This window comes from Giraffa tippelskirchi, chromosome 11, assembly GCF_054371585.1.
Source record: "Giraffa tippelskirchi isolate mGirTip1 chromosome 11, T2T-mGirTip1v1.2.pri, whole genome shotgun sequence".
Classification (NCBI taxonomy): Eukaryota; Metazoa; Chordata; class Mammalia; order Artiodactyla; family Giraffidae; genus Giraffa; species Giraffa tippelskirchi.
The window spans coordinates 144,685,081-144,707,208 of NC_137285.1; the positions used below are offsets into that span (position 1 = coordinate 144,685,081).

General features: G+C 53.3%; 1 protein-coding gene across 7 annotated transcripts in view; it reads left to right on the forward strand.

Annotated features, from left to right (window-relative positions):
- Positions 1 to 22,128, forward strand: part of TSPAN18 (tetraspanin 18) — a 195,194-nt gene that overhangs the window by 156,796 nt on the left and 16,270 nt on the right. For 4 of the 7 annotated variants that reach the window (XM_081545885.1, XM_081545882.1, XM_081545880.1 and 1 more), the window contains 5 exons: positions 7,680 to 7,755; positions 12,332 to 12,404; positions 14,359 to 14,553; positions 20,818 to 20,892; positions 21,904 to 22,002. In XM_081545885.1, the coding sequence (XP_081402011.1) occupies positions 12,342 to 12,404; positions 14,359 to 14,553; positions 20,818 to 20,892; positions 21,904 to 22,002 (432 nt within the window). In that variant the 5' untranslated portion in view covers positions 7,680 to 7,755; positions 12,332 to 12,341. The remainder of the gene's footprint in view (positions 1 to 7,679; positions 7,756 to 12,331; positions 12,405 to 14,358; positions 14,554 to 20,817; positions 20,893 to 21,903; positions 22,003 to 22,128) is intronic. The other 3 variants (XM_081545884.1, XM_081545881.1, XM_081545886.1) reach the window with 1 other exon arrangement.

The window sequence follows — 22,128 nt, forward strand, 5'->3', positions numbered from 1 at the left end:
CGTGCTGGCTCATCCCAGTCAGAGGCCAGTGGTGCAGAATCCTTGTCCGCTTCTCCGTGAAGGGGAGGGGGCGAGTGGGAGGCCCAGAGGAGGCCAGGAGCCACTTGCTGGATGCTGGGTTATGTCAGGGAACCTGGGCTGCGGCTGCCCACAGTGATGGAGGAGGGACGCATCTAACCAGCGTCTGGGCATCTAACCAGCAGACGGCCATTGGCTGCTTACACCGATATCCTTCTAGATTTGGGGAGCACGATTTTCAGCCGGTCTGGGGCCTCAGCCTTCCAGATAGACCTCAGGGGATGGGGGGGGAGGGAATCTCACCTTGAGGTCTTTGAACCTGACAGTGTATACCCCCCCAGGGATGGATCCAAAGGAAAGGCCCCTCCTGGAGCCCACAGAATCCAAATCTCAGGGCTGGAGCCTGGAAGTTTGAGGGCTCATTAATAAATTCCCCAGGGGCTTCTCAGAGGGACTGGCTCCCTGGCCGCCCCCTCCACCCCAGCTGGCTGTGTCTGCCCCGGGCAGGAAGGCAGCCACATTCAGGTACAGTCAGTTTAGGATTCTGATCCTTCCATCCCATCCCCCCCGCCTCTCCCCTGCCCCTGCGGTCCCATCTGCTCCTGCTGTAAACTCGCTGCCCCTCTGCTGGGGGCAGGGGCTGAGGGGAGAGGGCATCCTCTGTCGGGGGGCGGGAGGCGCGGTGGGGATGGAGATCAGAAGTAACAAACTGGATTAATGAGCTACAGACGGGGAGGGCGTCACCGTCAGGGATGATCTATGTCTGAGGACCCAGGACTTCCCAGCGTCCACGGATCACATGAACTCGAGAAACTGGCGAGCTTGGAGGGATGAAATTATCTCTTTACTTTCACTAACATTTAACTGATATTGAGCATATCCTCTTACTATTGTTGTTCAGTCACTAAGTCATGTCCAGCTCTTTGCGACCCCATGGACTGCAGCACAGCAGGCTCCCCTGTCCTTTCCCGTCTCCCGGACTTTGCTCAAACTCATGTCCATTGAGTCAGTGATGCCATCCGACCATCTCGTCCTCTGTGAGCGCAGGCAACATGCTGTAGTATCATCAGCTGTACTCGTAATATTGCCATCAATAGGTGGAAGCAGATATTTTCACATCGCCCCCAAACTGTTGCAGACCTTTTGAAATTACAATAGCTGTCAAATCTATCATTAGGTCTTGAATTTAATGAGTTAATAAAGAAATATTTGCATATTACAAACATTTTGAAAATATTTTGATAATATTATTTAATATAATTGGTTTAATCTCATGTATCTTATTTTATGTAGGGGTGGGGGAAAAGAGCTTAACTTTCAGATCAGGCCAGGGGATCCCTAAGGCAGGCTGCTTACTGTCTCTGAGCCCGGTTCAATCACAGGTCAGTGGGGGAGCAGACCCACCTCCTAGGACTCTTGTGAGGATCTGTATGCTGTTAGTTCAAGGCCAGATATACAGAAAGAGTTAACTAGATGCACGCCCTAGGTAGCATAAAGTTTAACACAAGCTTCCAGGAGGTGGCCTGGAGAATAAGGAGACTCAACTAGGTGAAGCAGAGGTGTTACCAGAAGCCACACTTGAGCCAGGCTGGGCAGGGAGAACCCACATGGGGAAGAGGTTGCCAGAGTCTGGGGACACAGTGACCCTTCCCAGCACCTCCGTCCCACAGGGCTGTGGGTTTACCCCAAAGACCTGCAGTGCTCACTAAACGGAGAATGAATGAAAGAAAGTGTACATGAATGAAATCCTTTCTGATGTAAATTACCACAAGAATAATGTTTGTCTGGGAGGGAGTTTGTTCTTTGCCCATCTAGGCTGGCCCTGGGGTAGGTGCTCTCTGAATTCCACGGAAGCAGCCAGGCTGCCTGCCAGCCTTTGGTGGAGGGTGCAGAGCCTTCCCAGAAGCCTTTGCACATGAGCCGTCCCAAGGGCAAAAGCAGGAAGCTGGAGCCGTGGCCCCATCCCAGGAACTGCCAGAGATGAGCGCCGTCTGTGGTTTTGAGTCCAGTTCAGGTCCGCGGGGCAGGGGACATGGATTGTAGCAAGGGTCACTCTGGGGACCGACAGCCTAAAGTCCCCGGGCCACACCTCTGGAGGATGACCAGGGCAGAAGGGCGGGAATCCTGCTCTGTTGTCCCGGCAATTTCTGCAACCTTAGGCCAGGGCTTTCATCTTTCCGAGCCTCAGTTTCCTCTTCTATAAAGCAGGAGTGGCTATCTCCTGCTTTATAGAAACAGTGATTGAGAAACAGTGTATGTAAAATGCTCTCTGAAGTCAAAATGAATTAAGATGTTAGTCTCAGGAGGCTGCCTTGAGTGATGGGAAGAGTGTGTGTGCTGCTAAGTCTCTTCCGTGGTGTCTGACTCTTTGTGACCCCATGGACTGCAGCCCACCAGGCTCCTCTGTACATGGAATTCTCCAGGCAAGAATACTGGAGTGGGTTGCCATTTCCTTCTCCAGGGGATCTTCCCACCCCAAGGATCGAACCCTGGTCTCTTACATTTCTTGCATTGGCAGGTAGCTTCTTTACCACTAGTGCCACCTGGGAAGCCCCAGGTAGGCAGAGCAGGGGGCTTAAAACCAGGAGTTCCTAGTTCTGGCCCTGCTGTGTGACTTTGGACCAGACCCTGCCCCTCTCTGGGCCTCAGCATCCCTCGGTGTGAAAAGAGACAGTTGGAGTCAGACTTCAGTAAGGCTTCCTTCTCTGAAGATCCTCCAATGGCAGAGGAGAGGGCTCGTGGCAGGAACACGTAGTGCCCAGAGCTGGTTCGGCTCCCAGATCAGAGACTGTGCTCTCCAAGATGCTGCAGCCACTCTGCTTCCTCGACATTCAAGATTCAGTGAGTGCAGGGCCAGGGAAGGCTGTCACTTAGGATCTGCTACATCCACCGCGGGCTCTGCCTCCAGGAGCCTAATTAGATGTTATCCCCCATCAGCTGTGTCCACGTCCCCGTGTTCATGCCGTTCACCAGGCATGCCAGGATTTGGGGCCAATTGCTTGTTTATGAGACCGTCTGTCTTGAGATGAAATGCAACAAGCACCACCAGCGAGCAAATAAGTTCCTCTCCCCCGCCCCCGGCTTGGAACCTGATGACAAGCGTCATCGTTATTCCAGCAAGTCTCAGCCCCAAGTCCTTACTTTTTTTTTTTTCTTTTTTGTGCTGAACTAGAGCTCAGCACATGGGCTCTAGCTCCCTAACCAGGAATCGAACCCGTGGCCCAAAGGGTGGAGTCTTAACCGTTGGACTGCCAGGGAAATACTGCCTTGCTTTTTTTTTTTTTCCTAAGCCTCAGTCCCATGTCCTGAAGAAGGAACACAGAGGTCCTAGAGTCAGACAGACTTGGGTCAGTTCTGGCTCTGAGGGCTTTTCAAGCCCCTTGGGGCCTTAGTTTCCTCTTCTGTAAAAGGGAACAATGGCAATTCATCTAATTTGCAGATCTCTTTGGAGGATCAAGTAAGGTCATTATAGGTTAATGCCCAGGATGCAATGCCCTGCAGCATCATTGAGGCTCAAAACTGTTGGTCCCTGCCAACAAAAATGTGTGTCCTCCCCACACACAGGCCCCCCCAGGCTTCTAGGCTGCCCCTGTCACACCCCCTATCATCCCCTAAGGCGGTCCATGCTTGTTTCCCTTCCTGCCCAGCATGCTCGTGGTCACTGTGGCTGGTAACAGTTCTCTCTGAGTACCAGGTTATTAATTCTCAGTAGACTCGAGTCCTTGAGGGAGGGAAGCCGCTGGTCTCTGTGCCTTGAACCCAGCCCAGTGCTGGCATAAACACACAGGAAGGAAGGAACCCCAAAGTGCTTTTACCAACACTATCTCTTTGAATCCATGCACTGACCCTGCGAGTTAGATGCGAGAATGCCCATCTCAGAGGCGAAGCCATGGAGGCTCAGGTGATGAGGAGGCTGGCCCAGGGCTTCCAGCTTGTTGGAGGCAAGGGCACTGGTTGAGACCCAGGCGAGGCTGGTCTCTTGGGACTCCCAGAGGCTCTGCCCTGCACCACAGGGCCCTCAGGAGTGAATACAAGACATTCTTGGCTCCCACCAGCCCAAAGCAGATCTACCTTTGCTTCCTCCGATGGGGGTTTTGCCCTGTCTGTCCACGTGCTTTCTTTTCTCTCTTTCCAGAAAGCACGTCTGGGGGGCTGGAGGCGGTGAAAGTAAAAGGAGTGATTTATGAACTGAGCTGTTCTTCTCAATCAAAGAACCGCTCCTGGGCCTGCTCTGTGCAGATGGAACTGAGTGGCCGTCTGGGGGCAGTGGGAGAGGCAAGATGAATAAATCTGTCTGGCCCCTGCCGGCGCCTGCAGAGGAGAACCCGGCAGCACTGCGTGACCTCACCCCATGTCTGCCCCTCTCTGGGCCTCGGGGCTCCCATCTGTCACAGGATGGCAGGACGGGGTCATCCCCCAGAGGCCTGCAGCTGGCATGGGGGAGGATGCTAGCTGGTCCCTGGGACTTGCTCACCTTGTTGCCTGACTGGGCTGACAGCACCGGGTTAGAAACTTTGGAGACAGAGGCATCACACTCCTTCTTTCTGGTGCCATGTCCATGGACCCTATCGGAAGCTCTGGTTTGGAGTCTAGCAGACTTAGTCTTGATTCATGGCCAAATCTTACTAAACATGTGATTAAAATCCAGGCCAGTTAATTATATTCTCTGAGCCTCAGTTTCCTCATCTGTAAAATGGGTTAGCAATGACACCCACCTCCTATGTGAAGATTAAATAAAAGAATGTGGGAGAAATGCTTAGCAGAGTCTGATACATGGTAAATGCTCAATACTATCATTTATTATGAGGTTCAGTTATCACAAAATTGGAGCAACTAATTTGACTTTGGGGCCACTAAGAAGAAAGATATATATATGTGTGTATGTATCCCTCCTGACCAAGCCAGATGTCCATGGTCTGCCCCACACCCACCTCCACTAATAACTAGTGAACATGGTCTGGGCATCCACCTATTTTCAATATATGAGGATGCTGATAATAATAACTCCTCACGGGAGCAGTGCTTTGCAGTTTTCCAAGTTCTTTCACATCATATCACTTCATTTCATGTGCCTCATTGCGTGAATTCTTACAACCACCTTCGGCTTCAAAGTTGAGAATCACAGTTTTCAGAGTAGAACCTAGCATCTTGGGGAGGGCAGTGACTTTCCGAAGGTCTCCAGGGAGCTTGCTGAGGCAGGGGCCGTCGCAGGCTGTGCAGAGGCAGTGGTGATGGCTGAGTGTGGCGGGCATCTCCCAGGCCATCCTTTCCCAGCTTCCCCTCAGTGCAAATCTCTGCTGTATCAAAAAACAGTTGAGGAGGGGGCATCCTGGCAAAGAGGAGGGCAGGAGATGTCAGAGATTCATGCGGAGTTCAGCACCTCCTCCCTGCCCCTAGGGTGGGGGGTGCCTTCTGCATCACGCAGGCCTTCATCCCAGCCTCAGTGTCCAGAGGAAGTGGGTCACATCACATCCAGGACAACCACCAGCCTGAGATGCTGGGCAGAAAATGGTGATATTGGCTCAGAGGTTGGGGTGGGGCAGGGGAGGGACAGGGATAAGAGAAAACTATGACCCCCTCCTGCTTCCCTGAGCCCTGAGTTCAGGCATGGGGTGCAACCACTGAACTAGACTTTAGAGCTCCTCTTCCTAAGGCTGCAGAAACCTGAGCTTTAAGAAGGAACCAAAGTTGGCTTCATCTTGCCCAGTAAGCCAGCCTTGGACAGTTCCAGCCCAAATGTCCTTGGCCCTTGCTTAGGCCCGGGGGTTTCTCACCGCAGATGTCCACCTAGGTAGTAGGATCCTACCTGGTAGTGACAATGTCCTCCCTTCCCCACACCCCCCAGGGCCAATTTCAGGGGATCCCTCACTGCTCAGATGTGGCTGGGCTTCTGACCTCTTCCCCACTCCTGCCCCCAACACAGCTTTTCTAACATCTTGCCTGGAGTTTCTAGGAGAAAGAGCCTAGAAATCTCAGGAGGATACTCAGCTTTGCCACTTAAATTTCTAAGGCTCAACTTCTTTCTATAAAATGGGGTAATAGTCCACCTTCCAAGGCTGTCTTGAGGATTCACCATAATCACATGGGTGGATGTGCAGCCCCTTTCATGAAGGCTAGTTTTGACTCTGACTCCTGGGTGTGGATTCCTGGCCCATAACTTACTAGCTGTGTGATGCCGGACAAGTCGCTTCCTTCTCCAGGTCTCAGTTTCCATTGTAAAATGAGGGTGATGGTATGATATCTACTTCCTAGGCTTGTTCTTGGCATCTAATGAGCTCATGCATGTAAGAGTGTTGCCCAAAGCCATACAGCAGATACCAAGTAAGGTGGTTGAAGAACTTTCCACATGTTTATGTTTAGGGCAGAGTACCAGCTCCCAGGGCCTCCGAGAGCTTGCAGGAGGGAGGCCCCTTTTCCTGCCTTCCTTCCCATCTGCCCATCCCCACCTCTACACTCCCTCCAAACTTACTCCCCTGCACCACCCCCTTCCCAACTGAAAGCTCCTCAACTGCCCCCAGTGGAGTTACCCCAGAGGAGAGTTTGTCCTCCTTCCTGTGGTCCCCAGACCTATTGTCATCCCTTCCCTTGCCCCCTCCAATCTCCTACCCCGACCACCACCCTAGTGTGAGTTCGTGCTTATTTGCATCTCTATTCCCTAACACAGCACCTAAGCACCCAGTGCAGAGTGGGTGGGTGGGTGGATGGATGGGTGGAGGGAGTGAGGGATAAATGGAAGGAGAGAGGGAGGGATGTATTGTGTTGGCCAAAAAGTTCATCCGGATTTTGCCATAACATTGTATGGCCAACCTAGTATATGGGTGGATGGATGGATGGATGGACGGACAGAGAGGAATCTTTCGTCTACAGCCTGACCCCCGCCACCACTCATGAGACTGGAAAGGAATCTGAACTGGTACCCGAGGCGCAGAAATCCCCACTTCCTGCCCATGGGGATGCCCGTGCAGCCCAAGCGCCCCAGGCCTCAATTTTCCCTGGCAGTGTTCCCAGCCCAGTGTTTGGGCAGGAGCAGATGCGGAATTCCCACACGTGTGATCGGCCAGGCATCTCCGTATGGGCCCCCACGACTGCTGAAACCACACCCTCATTTCCACTGCTGGGAGCTGGCTCGCTAAAGGAGCCTTCTGGCAAATCCTTAGGCAAAGCTAAGGAACCGTTTCCAGCATCAAATTTCTCTCCCCCTGGGAGTCAGGATTTCTTGGGAGAGTGTTTGATTTATAGGGCTCTGCCGGCTCTCTCTCTCTCTGCTGGGGCACCACTGCAGATGCCCAGGGAACAGCCAGGTGGCATCCCAGGGTATGGGCCCCCATCCCTCCTCCCAGTTCATCCGCCGCATGCAGCAGTGTCTCAGCAGGGATGAGCCTGTGCCAGGAACCGCGAGTCTCTTGGAGATGAGGTTCCCCATGCAGCCCCATTGAGGGCACCCGGCAGCTGCCATGCGGGCAGAAGGCGGGCACAGTGTGCGGGCCTCCCTGGTTGGAGCGCCCCAGGTGCAGAGAGCTTTTCATTAGCGCTAATGGGCCCCGATCCACAAGGCGCTTGCCCTGAATGTGTGTGTCCAAAGGGCGGGCAGGTGTTCACATGCAGCTTCCCGAATATGGCTCCTCCTTATTTCTAGAGTAATTGAGCATCTTCTCTTACAGGACAAGCTGGGCCAATAAGGGAGACTGACCAGGAGACGCTGTCCTGCTGACGTCGGAAGAACTGTCCAGGTGACAAGTCAGTAATTGCTCCCCACGCCCCCTCCCTGCACCTGCCGTATCCCTGACTCCACCCTCTCTCCCGATAAGATCTCAGTCTGTCCTTTCCCGGATCCCTTCCTGCCATCTCTCCTTCCCTGTATCTCACCTCGTCTTTCTCCATCTTCCCCTCTCTTTCTGACTTTGCCTATCTCTCTGATTTACTGAGTCTCTATTGTTCTCTGTGTCCGTTTTCGCTTTTCCCACTCTCCACTCATTCCTTCATCCAGACAGAGAAATTGAGGACCTACACGTGCCAGGCACTGCTCTGGACACTAGGAACATGGCAGTGAACAAAATAAGTCCATGCCTTTCTCAGCATGCATTCTAACAGGGGAAGGTGTGTGCTACCAAAAGAAATCAAATATTGAGAATAGCCACAGGGCACTGGCCTAGGCTTTAAGAAACAGGTCTCCAGGCCCAGATCCTTCACTAACTGGTTTTGTAACTTGGCTACACCCCCTTTCCCTTTTGTAGCCTGTTTTCCCATTTCCACGGTGACATAAGTTATACAAGGGCTGGACTCTAAATCAATTATTACATAGACACTAGTGTCAAACTGAAGTTCCCCTTAAAGTCCATAAACATGTTTGGCTTTGTTATACATGAAACAGTCAGTTGCATCCAGGGTCACATTGAATCATAAGACACCCATCTGTGAGCCAGAAAGCCTCAGTGTCCAGGGGCAGGGGCTGCTGTGACAGGCACAAGAGACTTGAGACTATGAGGCCCATGGCAGCAAGTCCACAGCTCCCACTCAGGCTCACCCTGGGGCAGGCACCCTCATGGAAGGGCAGCCAGATCCACAGCACCTCAACCACCTTCCCAGACCTGTGAGATTTGAGTTCATGAATGGTGCAGTGGTAAAGAATCTGCCTACCAATGCAGAAGACCAATGCAGGAGACTGGAGTAGGAAATGGCAACCCACTCCAGTATTCTTGCCTGGGGAATTCCAGGAGCCTGGTGGGCTACAGTCCATGGGGTGGCAAAGGGTTGGACACTACTGAGCGACTAACCACACAATGCAGGAGATGTGAGAGATGCAGGCTCGATCCTTGGGTCAAGAAGATCCCCTGGAGAAGGAAATAGCAACCCACTCCAGTATTTTTGCCTGGGAAATCTCATGGACAGAGGAGCCTGGCGAGCTACAGTCCATGGGGTCGCAAAAGAGATGGACGTGACTGAGTATTTGGGCACAGGAGGTGTGAAGACAAGCCTGAATTTTGGAGGAAAATGGATGAAGGGGGCAAGGGAATTAGCATTCATTGAAAACGAGGATTAAGAGCTGTGGTTCCAGGGACTTTCCTGTTAGTCTAGTAACTGGGACTTCACGTTCCCAACGCAGAGGGCCCGGGTTCAATCCCTAGTCAGGGAACTAGATTCCACACGCCACAGCTGAGAGTCTGCATGCCGCGACTAAAAGATGCCACATGCTGCAACTAGAGCCAAATAAATAAAATTTAACTTTTAATTTAAAAAAGCAAAAAAGAGTTGTGGTTCTAGATTAAGACAGACCTGAGTTCAAATCCTGCCTCAGGCATTCCCATGCTGTGTGACCTTAGAGAAGTGATTCCTCTGAGGCTTAATTCCCTCACCTAAAACAAGGGCAATGACATTACCCACCTCCGAGAGCTTTAGGAAGACTAAATGAGGTTGTGCATGTTCCCTGGCACACAGTAAGACTCAAGGGGAGCCGGGTGTTACTCACTGCGGCTATTATCAGCTACCATGCACCAAGCTCTGTGCTCCGTATTTTCCATGCATTATGAGGAAGGCATTATCTTTACACTAATTTTAAAGACGAGGAAGCTCAGATGCATGCCATACAAGAACTTGCTCGAGGCCACCAGCTGAGCCTGGCTGAGCTGGGACGTGGTCCTCTGTCAGGCTCCCAAGCCCTCTGTCCACTCGGCTCCCTGCCCTGGAGCTGGGGCCCAGGCCCCCCTGCCTCCATCCACCCTCCAGCTCACATCATCTCTCCCTCTACCTTCCTCACCTTTGTCAGAGGCTCTTCCCAGGAGACACGTCTTCTTTTATTGCATTCTTCTGGGAGCCCAGCACTCCACAAGCTGCCCATTAGATGTAATCTCTAATGGACGTGATACATAATAAATACAGGTAGCCCGTTTATGAGCTGCTATGTTTATTATGCCCCTTAATTGCCAAACAGTCAGAGCCAGCTGAAGCCAGATCCGACCCTGGGGACTAGGCTTTGCCTGGGTGGACAGAGGAGGGGGCCCCAGAGCCCCACCTCCTACAGACTCTCTCAGCATCTCACAGGGGCGGTCCCTCCTGCCCTCCAAAGGCCCGTCCAAGTCAGAACCTGATGGCAGGAGCTGACAAGCCGTCAAACTCCTTCTCTATCATTTTGCAGCTTGGAGCTCCCGGCTCCCAGTCCAGGGCTCCTTCTCCCCTTCTGTCTGCCCAGTCAATGGCCCCCGGGCCAGGTAGAGCACAGGATGTGGAGTGGGCTGAGGGGCTCACTCACAAGCTGCAGGAGGTTGAGCAGGCCTCACCGCCCTGAGCCTCAGTGTGCTCACCTATGAAATGAACACGATGCTTCCTGCCTATGACAATGTTGAAAGATTCAGGGTAGTCACTTCCTGGAACTGGCGTGTGGCTGGCAAGGAATCCGTCCTCAGTGACTGCTCTTTCCTGTCTTCTTCCCTCTGTCCAAGGAGCAGGGGGTCTCAGCATATGTAGAGCTGCATCGGCCAAGTGCCCGAGGAAGAGGGGTCAGCATGCAGTGCCTGGGGCCCAGGTCATTATCCTGGGGTCCTGATCTAGGGGCCATAACAGCCCAGTGACTCACCTGTGGCTGTCAACTTAGGTGTGTTCCTAGTAAGAGGAGTCCACCCCACGCTGAAGCAGGTTCTGGGGGGAGCCCTGACGCAGGACGTCTCATTTAATCCTCACAACATGCCACAATGTAGGTCCTAAAAACCCATTTTCATGGATGAAGAAACTGAGACTCTAAGAGGTTACATCCTTTACCAGACACAGAGGTACAGAGGTGTGAAGAGCCAGGATCAGAGCCCAGGTGTGTCTGACTCCAGAGACCCTGCTTGGAACTGTCATGTTTAGATGCAGGTTAGATGCTGCTTCTAGAAGGTCAGAGATGGAGGAGTTGGAGTAGGGTGGCTGGCTTGGTCTGGGGACCTGTTCTGAAGGTAGAGAGCCTTGGCTTGGAGATGATGCAAGAGAAAAGGATATCAATTGGCAGGGATGATGGTTTAACAACTGATGGGCATGGCATGGACCTAGAGATGCTAGCTACACAGGCCGGCCATACCCACAGGTCCCCACTGTGTCTCAGCTTTCCGCTGGCTGCTGGGAGGACAGGGCCTGGAACAAGGATCCTCCTGGGCCTGCCATCCTCTCCCCAGGGCTCCCCAAAAAGAAAGCCTGGGAATACTGATTATGGTGTACTGAACATGACTATGACTTATGTGCACCTTGAAGGCTGACTTGTAATAGCAGATGCCATCTGCTTCCCCTGGGCACAGAGGAAGGATTGTTTTCAAGCCACAGTGACTGGCATCAAGTCGTTGCACAATAAATGCTGGCAGTATAGAATTGTATTCAGTGGTCCATCCCACTACCGTGGATGTATTTAAGAGTCCATAGGGACCAGGGAGGCTCCATGGGGAGGTGGGATGCTGTAGGTCTCATAATGGAGGTGATCAGGGTTAGGGAAGCATCTGGAGGCTTGAGGCCCCAGGAGGCGCCAGCAGCTCTTTCCCTGCAACACCTCGGGGGCAGGTCCTTCTGGTCAGAGGGCACGTGGGGTGGTAGGAAGTTTGTCAGGCCTGGGTCCTGATCCTGCTTCATGACCTCGGCAAGTCCCTCAAGGCTCTGAGCCTTAGTTTCTCATCTGTCAAATGGAAGGCTCACACCTGCAATCAAGTAACATCATGATGTCATACCTCTGAGCATCCGCCATGTGGTACTAAGCATGTTTATGAGTTATTCCAGTTAATCCTCCCAACACCGCTGGGGAGGAAGCTTCTGTTTTTAATCTCCGTTTTCAACTTGGAGCCAGCAGGACTCAGAGAGGGGGAGTCATTTCCCTGAATGCGTGCTAAGTCGCTCCAGTCATGTCTGACTCTTTGCAACCCTATGCACCATAGCCTGCAAGGCTCCTCTGTCCATGGGATTCTCCAGGCAAGAATACTGGAGTGGGTTGCCATTTCCTCCTCCAGGGGATCTTCCCGACCCAGGGATCAAACCCACATCTCTTACATCTCCTGCTTTGGCAGGTGGGTTCTTTACCACTAGTGCCACCTGGGAAGCCCCCATTTGCCTGAGACCACACAGCTCATGAATGGTAGAGAACCCAGGCTGGCTGGCTCACAAGTCCTCACTCCTAACTCCAGCCTCTCAGGGCAAAGCCCTGTGATAAGGAAATTGTGATCAACTGTTCTCTTCCTCTTCAGCTCCAGAGGCAGACTGGCCACTGGGACACCCCAAGGGGGAGGAGACGGGGGACAGGCAAGGATTCTTTCTGGATGGGGTCCTCCATGGAGAGGACTGAAAGGGCCTTGCTGTTTTGCAGGGGGATCACCATGGAAGGCGACTGTCTGAGCTGCATGAAGTATCTGATGTTTGTGTTCAATTTCTTCATATTTGTGAGTATTTCTGGAACGCATCTGGGGTTATCCCCAGGCCTCTGTGAGGTGGGGGGAACTGATTGATGCTTGGGAAGAGTCATGTTGGGCTGAGGTCCAGGGGCCAGTGCTAGAAGCTGGACTACCTGCCTGGCTGGGGGTTCGTGGTGGGGAGACCCCGAGTAGTGCCCACCCGACTTGGAGAGCCCGCCGTCACAGGAGAGATATTTTGCACAGCCCCAGGATAGTTCAGCTGTTCTAAAAGAAAGGGGGCAGGGGCTTTAGCCCTGGCTACTATCCTGGGGTCTGACCCTTCGTAGGGAGTTGAGGTGAAAGGGAAGGTGGAGATGAGCAGAGGGTAGCAGGAGCCGCCACCAAGCCCTGATGCCCTGAATGGTTATGGAGAGCAGAGCGGAGCTGACGTAGCCACCTAATGCAGTATGAAACCTCTCTGGGACTGAGACACCTGGGTTCACAGCCCAACTCTGCACCTCCCCCGCTATGTGATCTAAAACACATACCACCTCCCTGAACCTCAGTATCGTCATCCCTTAATCTTCTACCTCAACAGATTCTTTGAAAATGAAGCAAGATTAGTTTAGGAAGTGCCTGTAATGTATCGGCTCCATCCCCGTCTAACTTATGGATTCTATACATGAAAGGACAGAGGCCCCGAGGGCTCAGGAGGCCAGCCCAGCGCCCTGCAACCCAGCCCACCTGCTCTGCTCAGACCTATGGCCTCTCCCGGGAGCAGAGCCGGCTTGTCACATGACCCCACCTCAACCTTTGACCTTAGTGCAGCCAAGACCTGGATGAGTAGACACCCACTGAAGTCCCCCAGGGCAGGGTCACTAGGAAGGAGAGGCCCTTTCCAGTCAAGACTGACTCATCTGTCTGTCTGTCTCCATCTATTCTGTGTACACTTCAGCAACTTTCCTGGATTTCCCTCCCCTGCCCCTAATTCTAAAGAGCAGGCAACCCCACAGATTTGAATTCTAGACCCGACTTCCAAGCGGGGTGACCCTGGGCCACTCAGTTTGTGCCTGAGCTTCCCCTGAAGCAGAACTCAGCACACAATTGTTAAACTCCCAAACCTCCAACAGTCGTGAGGAATGGACACGGGTTTTCCCAGATGTTCCACATGATTTCTCCTGTGACAAATCTGTTTCCAACAGACTGGTCTGTGCCCAAGACCAACGGAACGGATGTTTATTGAACCCTGCTAGGCACCTTCAAGTCCTTGGGAGGTGGGAAACAGTATCTTCTTTTAACCATGAGGAAGCTAGCGCTCAGAGAGGTTAAGACACTTACCCAGGTCTCACAGCTAATACATGACATAGCCCTTTCTCTGGACTAAGCTGCCTCTCTCCAGAGATAAGTAAATCATGGAGAGGTGGACCGTGGCGAGGAAGCCATGAACAAGAAGGCTTTTAGGAGCGGATTTGAGAGTAGGGAGCTCCTATGAGGACCAAGAGGATGGCTTTGGTCTGTGTTTTCCCAGCAGAGGTGTCAGAGCATGTTCACGAACTTGGGGAGGGTCTTGGGGCTGGAGTCAGGGGGACCTAGGGCTCAGCCCAGACTCTGCTATGAACCTACGGTGTGACCTTCAGCAAACTGTTGGCCCCCTCTGGGGCTCAGCATGGAATCAGGGGGTTGGATTGAACGACCTCAGTGCCCAGCAGCTCCAACACTTAAGGAGAACATGAAAGTGGCAGATAGACTCTACAGGACATGGTTCCCCGCAGCCCAAAGTAGAGTGTTGGTCAGAGACGGGCTCTGGAGGATGCGTGATACACTCTAGGTCAGAGGTAAGCAGGGAAATTCAAAGCAGAGGAAAACACAGACAGAGTTTCTGCCCAGCTCACTCAGCACCTCCGCCCCAGGGCCTCGAGCAGGGATCTGGTGTGTGTGTAGAGTGTCTAACTTCCGTGTCTCCCGTGTCTTCTCCGTGCTCCCCCCTGGCCCCGGGGAGCAGCTGGGCGGGGCCTGCTTGCTGGGCATCGGCATCTGGGTCATGGTGGACCCCACCGGCTTCCGGGAGATCGTGGCCGCCAACCCCCTGCTCATCACGGGCGCCTACATCCTCCTGGCCATGGGGGGCCTGCTTTTTCTGCTCGGCTTCCTGGGCTGCTGTGGGGCCGTCCGGGAGAACAAGTGTCTGCTGCTGTTTGTGAGTATCCCATCCCCCACCCCACCCATGGGTGCCCTGGTTGGGGGGGGTGAATAGAGCCCTGCATCCACATTAGGGGGGACTCACACTGAGGTCTGAGCCAGGTAGGCTGCCCTCCAGGAGCGGGAGAGCCACCAACCCTTGCCGTATGCATCCGTGCTGGCCCCGTGCCTGCCGCCTGGGCGAGCCATCCCCAGGCACGCGGTGGCCTCGGCCTCCAGGCCCGAACGGCCAGGCTTCCCCACAGCAGGGTCAGCTGAGAGCACTGACTCGAGGTGCTTTTCGACTTGCTTGCTTCTGAGAACTCAAATACATAACTCCGTGATAAAAGAGCGAAGATCGCTATCGGATAAATCATTCAGCTTTCACATTTCCACTTCTAAAGTGGAAATGATATGATCTCGGTAGGTCCTTTATTCATTAAATGAATGGTCTTTGACCTGCTGTCACAGGCCACGCGGTTCACTTGTGCATAGGTACATTGAGGGCCGGGTGGCCATCCACAGTATTGGGAGTGGGGGGGAGTGGGGGGGAGTGGGGCAGGCGAGCCCAGGAGGATAAGCTGGATTTATGTGTGCGACCCACTCTGTCTCATAACAAACAGTGTGACTCTGGTTTAGTTTCTTAACCTCTCTGAGCTTTAGCGTCTGCTGGTGAAGCGAGAGGCCAACTCGCTCGGCTGTAGAAGGGAGTCAAACAAGACCAGCAGTGGATGTCCGGTTTCTTGGGTCTTCTGTATTCACATGGGCTGTGGCTCTTTCTCTCCTTACTTGTCTGGCCTTGGTGATGGGGCTTCCTCCCCTCTCAGGTCCTATGCCTTCAGGGTTAGGAAAACTGGGTTGAGCACAATCTTGCCGGAGGGGAAGTTAAAAACAGCCCAGCTTGGCCGTGGGGCTGGGCCAAGTTGCAGACTCGCCTCAGGAGTGAGCCAGCGGGTGAGGCAGGAGTTAAGTGATAGGGAGGCGTGGGCTGGTCAGTGATGTGGCCTCTCAAGGCGTCTAGCACCTCCTGGTGGACAGCTCTGTGCAGTGTCCAATAGTGCAGGCGGTCTGGGCTTGGGGAGCCTGGGACTCTGAAAGGAGCTGAGTATGAGTCCCAGGACACACCAAACCCACCCTCCCCTGCCCACCCTGCACCTCAGTGCCTGAGGCTCGTCCAGCATGAATGGACTCATCTCTGAAGCCAAGACAGAAACCACGCTGGTGCTCTGGGCCGGGAGCAAGCTGGGGGCCTTGCAAGCCCTCTCCAGCTAAGTGGCTCCTTCAGAGCCTGCCAGCTGGACAAGGCATCACTCTCCCCAGTGCCTAGGAGAGAAGGCTGAGACCCAAGAGGGGACTGGCTGCAGCTCTCCCCGGAGAGAGATTTAAGTCCTGGTTGTGGCCGGTCTGCCCACCAAACCTTAAAGTCTCCCCTCTCTCCGCCTCTTCTGTCTCTCTTCAGTCTCATCGTGTCTGCTTCTCCCCTTCTTTTCCTGCTCTTCCTCTGCCTCTGTCTCCCTCTCTCTCTCGGCCTTCCTCTTGATCCCTTTCTGTTCCTACTGCCTTTCCTTCTCCTGGATGCCCCCTTGCCTCTGCCCCTCTCCCCCTTGTCCCCACTTTCTTGACTTCCCCTACTTCCCCTCTTCTCCTCCCCTTCCCTCTTGTCCAGTCCCCTCCACTTTCCTCTCTGTCACAAGCCTAAGGCACACAACCCTGAGGTCACAGTGCAGGTCAAAGGCAGGGGACGCTTAGACCCGGGTCTGCTGTCTCAGAGGGACTGGTCCAGGGACCTCTAACCTGGAATGAACTCAAGTGGTTAAAAACTCAACTAAAATTATATGCAAAATATTATGTCAGGACCTCTGTGTGTGTGCCTGTACATGGGTGTTCTGCGTGTGTGTGGTGTGCATGTTTGTGTGTTTCTGGGGCCCCCACAGCTTCTGGAAGGTTTTCAGAAAGATTCACGATCTGAAAAGTGAGAAGAACCACTTTTTTTCCCCAACCTGGACTTGGCCATGCAGGCTGGTTCCAGCACCAAGTCTCACCCCTCCTTGGTCGTTAAAGAAGCCTGAGCCACCTCATCATCCTTCAGGGAAGAAGCCAAGACTAGTCTTGGGAGAAGCCAAGAGAGGGTGACTTCAGTCACCTCTGGAACTGTGACTCCCAGGCCCGCAGAGAGAGGAGCCCTGGGGATGGAGGTCGCCTGGTGACCCCTGCCCCTGCTCGGAGGCTAAGCCCTGAGGGGCCCCAGTGACCCTTAGCCCAGAAACAATGATCCTAATGGCACCTAATGACCTACTTTTCTAAAAAAATTCTCCCAAACAGTCCTGTTGATCAATTCTAGAGCATTTTCATGGACCACAAGACAACTTCAGCCTATTAGTGACATTTTGTGGCATCCCTTTTTGCCTAGCTGCTCACCTATAAACAGTTCAAGGAATGTTTTTAACCCATTTATTGAAAGCTTCACATTTTAAAAATATTTTATAACCAAGGCATGCTAAATTGGAAAAGAGAACAGCAAAAAGGGAAGAGTATAATTTAAAAGCGATAAAACGAGCTGAATTGTACATCAAGTATGTAAATTTGGTAAATATTATTAGAAACGAGAACTAAAAGCAGATGTATTGTAGGCAGATGGGTTAGAAAAGTCTGGAAATGCTCACAAGTAGGCAAAATAGCAGTTTCTACCCCTTTATTAATCGTCTGATCCTAAGCAAAACGTTGTAAATTTGATGTCCAGAATTACTGACAAATGTGCCCTTAGGCAAATGGGATGAGGTCAGATAACTCCAGACTAACACACTCTGGTAAAGGCCCTGGTTTGGGGGAGCCCTATGGCTGGGTCCAGGCGGGATCCCCATTCAAATAACCGGTAGTAATCTCGTCAAGCAGGAGGTAGTTGTTTCATGCTGGAGACGCTGGCAGAAGTGACATTGTTACTTACGTTGGCCCCATAGCCCTGCACTTTCCTCCAGGTGACTTACACACTCACGTCACCCCCTCCGTGCCCAGGCTTCTGGGAGGCCCTGCTTCAGGCAGGAACAATGGCCAGGAGATCTGAGACCCTCTTCCTCTGGGGAGACCTGCTTTCTCCATCAACAAGTCACAGGTTTATTCTTTCATTTCATCTCATGACTCTTATGCTTTTCATCTCGTGAATTTCATTTCATGGATCATGAATCTTGGCTCAGTGGGAACTCCATCAGAGCGGGGATCACATCGCCCTTGTGTGTGTTTGTTTATCGGTACCTAGCACAGTAGGCTTCCCGCGTGGCTCAGAGTGATAAAGAACCCACCTGCCAATGCAGCAGACGAGGGTCTGATCCCTGGATCAGGAAGATCCCCTGGAGAAGGAAATGGCAGCTCACTCCAGTATTCTTGCCTGGGAAGTCCCAGGGACAGAGGAGCCTGGCAGGCTACAGTCCATGGGGTCGCAGAAGAGTTGGACACGACTTAGCAACTAACAAACAACAACCTAGCACCGTACCTGGCACAGAGTATGCACTCAGTAAACGGGCCTGGACTGAAGGAACAGAGAGGAGGCATGGGTCAGAGCGTAGGCTTTGGAGTCAGACAACCTTGGGTCTTATCCCTTCCATGCCACTGCCTGGCTGTGTGACCTGGGGTCCGTTACTTAACCTCTCTCAACTTCAGATTTCTCATATGTAAACTGGAGATAATAATACCGCCTTACCAGCCATAACATTGTGATCAGCATTCAATAAGAAAATGTACATTTTGCTCAACTCTGTTCCTGGCACACATAAGCATTTGATAAATTGAAAACAAAAGGATTGGTGTTGATCCACAAGAGACCCTGCAGGCCATCTGAGTCTTAAAACCTGGGGCTCTGGTTCCGACAGGTCAGGAACCAGACCTGCAGTAAGCCTCACTGCAGTCAGCTGTGTAGGGTGACCTTGGACTGAAGTTGGGAGACAGAGCTCCCCAACCAGCAAGGAGAGCGACAGAAGACCCCCTGTACCCTGGGTAGCCTGCCCCTGGCCACAGTGCCCATCCCATCCCCCTCCACTTCCAAGAGCTGGTCCTTGGGTTAAGAGGTATGTTCCCCACCTCTGCAGCCTCTCATCCCTGTGACAGTGATGAAGGGCCCAGGCAGGGCTCCAGGCACCTCCATTTGGCTGGTGACAGATGGTCATCTAGTTCTGTTGCACATGGCCTCCATGGAGCCCCGCCTTGCCCTCCACCCTCTCGGTGGAGTTGCTGGCAGTCCTCAGGCTGGCAAAGAGCAGCCTCAGAAATGGTTTCCACCCCAGCGATGTGACTGAGCTGTCTCTGCCTATCGATCTCGGCTTAGACAGTTATAAACTATGGATGAGACGGAGCTCATGAACTCCGCGTGCTCATCACTCTGGGAGCGTGCGTGCACTTTCCAGGGGACTTGGCACCGCATCAGTGAGATGATGCAGGTGAAGCGCCGTGCACAACGTGAGAATGGCCAGATCGTGGCTCAGAACCAAGAGCAAGCATGGCCTTCCTGGAGACAGGCACTGGCATGGGTGATCTCTGAAAAACTCACAATAACTATCATCTATCCAGCGCTTGGGGCTTCCTGGGTGGCGCTACTGTTAAAGAACCTGCTTGCCAATGCAGGAGACTTAAGACACACGGGTTCAATCCCTGGGTCAGTAAGATCTCCTGGAGGAGGGCATGACAACCCACTCCAGTATTCTTGCCTGGAGAATCCCATGGGCAGAGGAGCCTGGTGGGCTACAGTTCAGAAGGTCTCAAAGAGTCGGACACGACTGAAGTGACTTAGCACTCAGACACTCCCTCAGGCATCCAGCTCTTAACACCTAAGCATGGATCTTAGGTGAATCATTTCATTGAATCCTCTGGGCAGCCTGGCAAAGCAGCTGCTGACCATCAACACCCTTGTTCTACTTATGAAGAAACTGGAACCCTGACATGGTAGAACCTGACGGAGCTGGTCCAGCTAGCAAGTGGCACAGTGGAAATAAACTCGGGACCTCTGATTCTAGAACACAGGAGCCTAACACCATGTTATCCTGGAACCCAGAAAAGCCTCCAGATCTTAAGACTCTCAAAGTGAGCCAGGGTGGGCTGAAGTGCTGAGGACAAGCTCAGGACCCTTTGCTTCCTTCCAGCATGGGCACACACAGCGCATACTGGAGGGCCGTGACCCAAGCACTGGGGCCGCTGTGTCCATGTGCGCTGGGGTTTCAGGGCCCTGCTGGTGGTCTCCAGGTGGGGTGACAGCTCTAGGACTGTCCCAGTGCCAAAGGACAACGCTGAGTGATGAGGGCACAGCCACTTCCTCTTTTTTCTGCCAACAACCATCCACCCATAACAGTGCCCGTGATGGCTAGGGCCTAGAGATAGCAGATAGCAAGGTTGTTATGGTGAGTTGGTCATTCATGGATTCATTTACTCATCGGAGAGCCATATACCAACACCAGTGCTGGGTGTCAAGAACACTGCCCGCTGGATCCAGCTGATGCTGGTGATCCGGCGGGGACGCAGTGGCTGCGGTACACACTTCTGTGGGCCCCTGTGATGTGCGGGAGCCAGGAACCGAGTCTGGAAAGCAGGTTGATGGTGGGCAAGCAAAGGCAGGGCCTTCCAGATGCAGGGAGCTCAGCATGTGAGGTGCCTGAGGTGAGAGGTGTCGTGGTGAGTTTGGGCAACATGGAGACATGTGGAGAGTAGCACAGAGGGGCCTCTGTTAGATTCCAGACTCCCAGCCCCTGGGTTGTCAGATTTTGATAGACATAACACCTTCCCTCCAATCATGCTCCTTAATTGCAGCTGAAAAGTAATGTCACTTCCCCTACTACCCATGGGAATGAGAGGCAGCCAGGCAGGGAGAGGCAGCCTGGGCCTGATGGGGTGGGGACAGCCAGCCAGGGATCCCCCGGGACTTCAGAATTCCCACTACTTGGACAGTCCACCTAGGGGAGGTCCAAACAAGTTTCAACATTGATCTTCTTCAAGGGCTGCCAAGTACGGTTGCTCAGAGCACATGCTGCACAAGGGGCCTCTAAAGGGTGCCTTTTGCACAGAAGGCATATCTGTATGTTTATTTATTCCATATTTATATTACAACCTTGTTGGCTCCAAAGATGGATTGTTGGGGTGTTTATTATGAAAAATGTGTGGTTTATGGCAGTTAAGTTCCTGAGTCTTACAAAATCAGTACATTGCCGCCATTGTGTGACAGATGGAAGAGTGCCTCAGAGTGCGGTCAGCTGTCCCCTTCCTACCTGCCCTCGGGACTCACAAGTCTGCCCCCTTCTCTCTGCAGTTCTTCTTGTTCATCCTGATCATCTTCTTGGCAGAGCTCTCAGCAGCCATCCTGGCCTTCATCTTCAGGGAAAATGTACGTACCTGGCCCCGTGTGCCCTGGCCCATTCATGGCCAGCCCCTCCATCCCCAGAGGGTCTCACAGAGTCAGTGTCCTCTCATCCAGTGGTTCCAGTTCCAATCACAATCCACTACCCCAGTGAAGCCCCACAGCCCAGAAAGAAACCTGCAAGCCTGTCCCTGCAAGGGCTTTTCCAGAAAGTCAGAGTCAGAGGGCCTTTAAGGGTCTCCGCTCTTTCCAAGCATCTGATGCAACCCCATCCCTGACTCTAGAATCTTCCGTTCTATGCCTTGCCCAGCCCTGGCCCAGCAGTAGTTGTTTCATAGTCCAAGGATAGTCAGAGAGGCAAAGCCCCCGTGCATAATATGCACCCAGCAGGAGAACAGGGCAGAGCCCTCCTGGATGAGGTCCTGGCAGGTATGCAGTTTGGGCCACTTGCCCCCAGAGACCATCTTATCCCAGAGGCTCCAACCATTGGGAGCCCCACCTTTCCCTGCAGAGGGGAGCAGGGTGATCAGGCCTCCAGGGAGAATTTTGAAGGTAGCAGCAACTTCCGAGGGCATCTTTGGAAACTGCGGCTCTGCAGAGAGGGCCTGCTGCACACACAGTGGCTTCTTTAGGGCCCAGGACACAGCACATCCACTCAGCTCTGTCTGAGGAACAGCTCAGGGTTAGGGAGTGGCAGGAGGGGTGAGACCCCCACTGTGGACCAGCCACCCTCTGGGAAAAGCTTCAGTACCGGTGGCGGTTCCCCGGTGTCCCTGGCCTTGGGCTTGCTGAGGGCTATGTGGGTAGTCTGCGTGTTCATGCTGGGGATCTGACGGTGCAGGGAGGCCACAGGTCCTTAGGAGTGGGGGGTGGACCCCAAGGACCCTCCCCAAGTCAGCTGCTTAGAAGGAGGGTCCCTGGCACTGGGCAGAGGCCTTCCCCCACCCTCCCCTGGAGAAGCTGAGTGGAGAGGCCGGGGAAGGGGGCGCTGTATCATGCTGCCATGGCTCTCAGCCCGCCCCCTGCCTCTGCCTCCAGCTCACCCGTGAGTTCTTCACCAAGGAGCTCGCCAGGCACTACCAGGGCAACAATGACACAGACGTCTTCTCCGCCACCTGGAACTCCGTCATGATCACAGTGAGTGGCCCCAGGGATGCTCTGAGCCCTCAGAGCCCCGACGCCCAGGGGACCGTTTTCTGGCCTCTGGAGCCTTGCTCTCCACGCCTATGCAAATGTCAATAATCAATCAGGCACTGATCCACC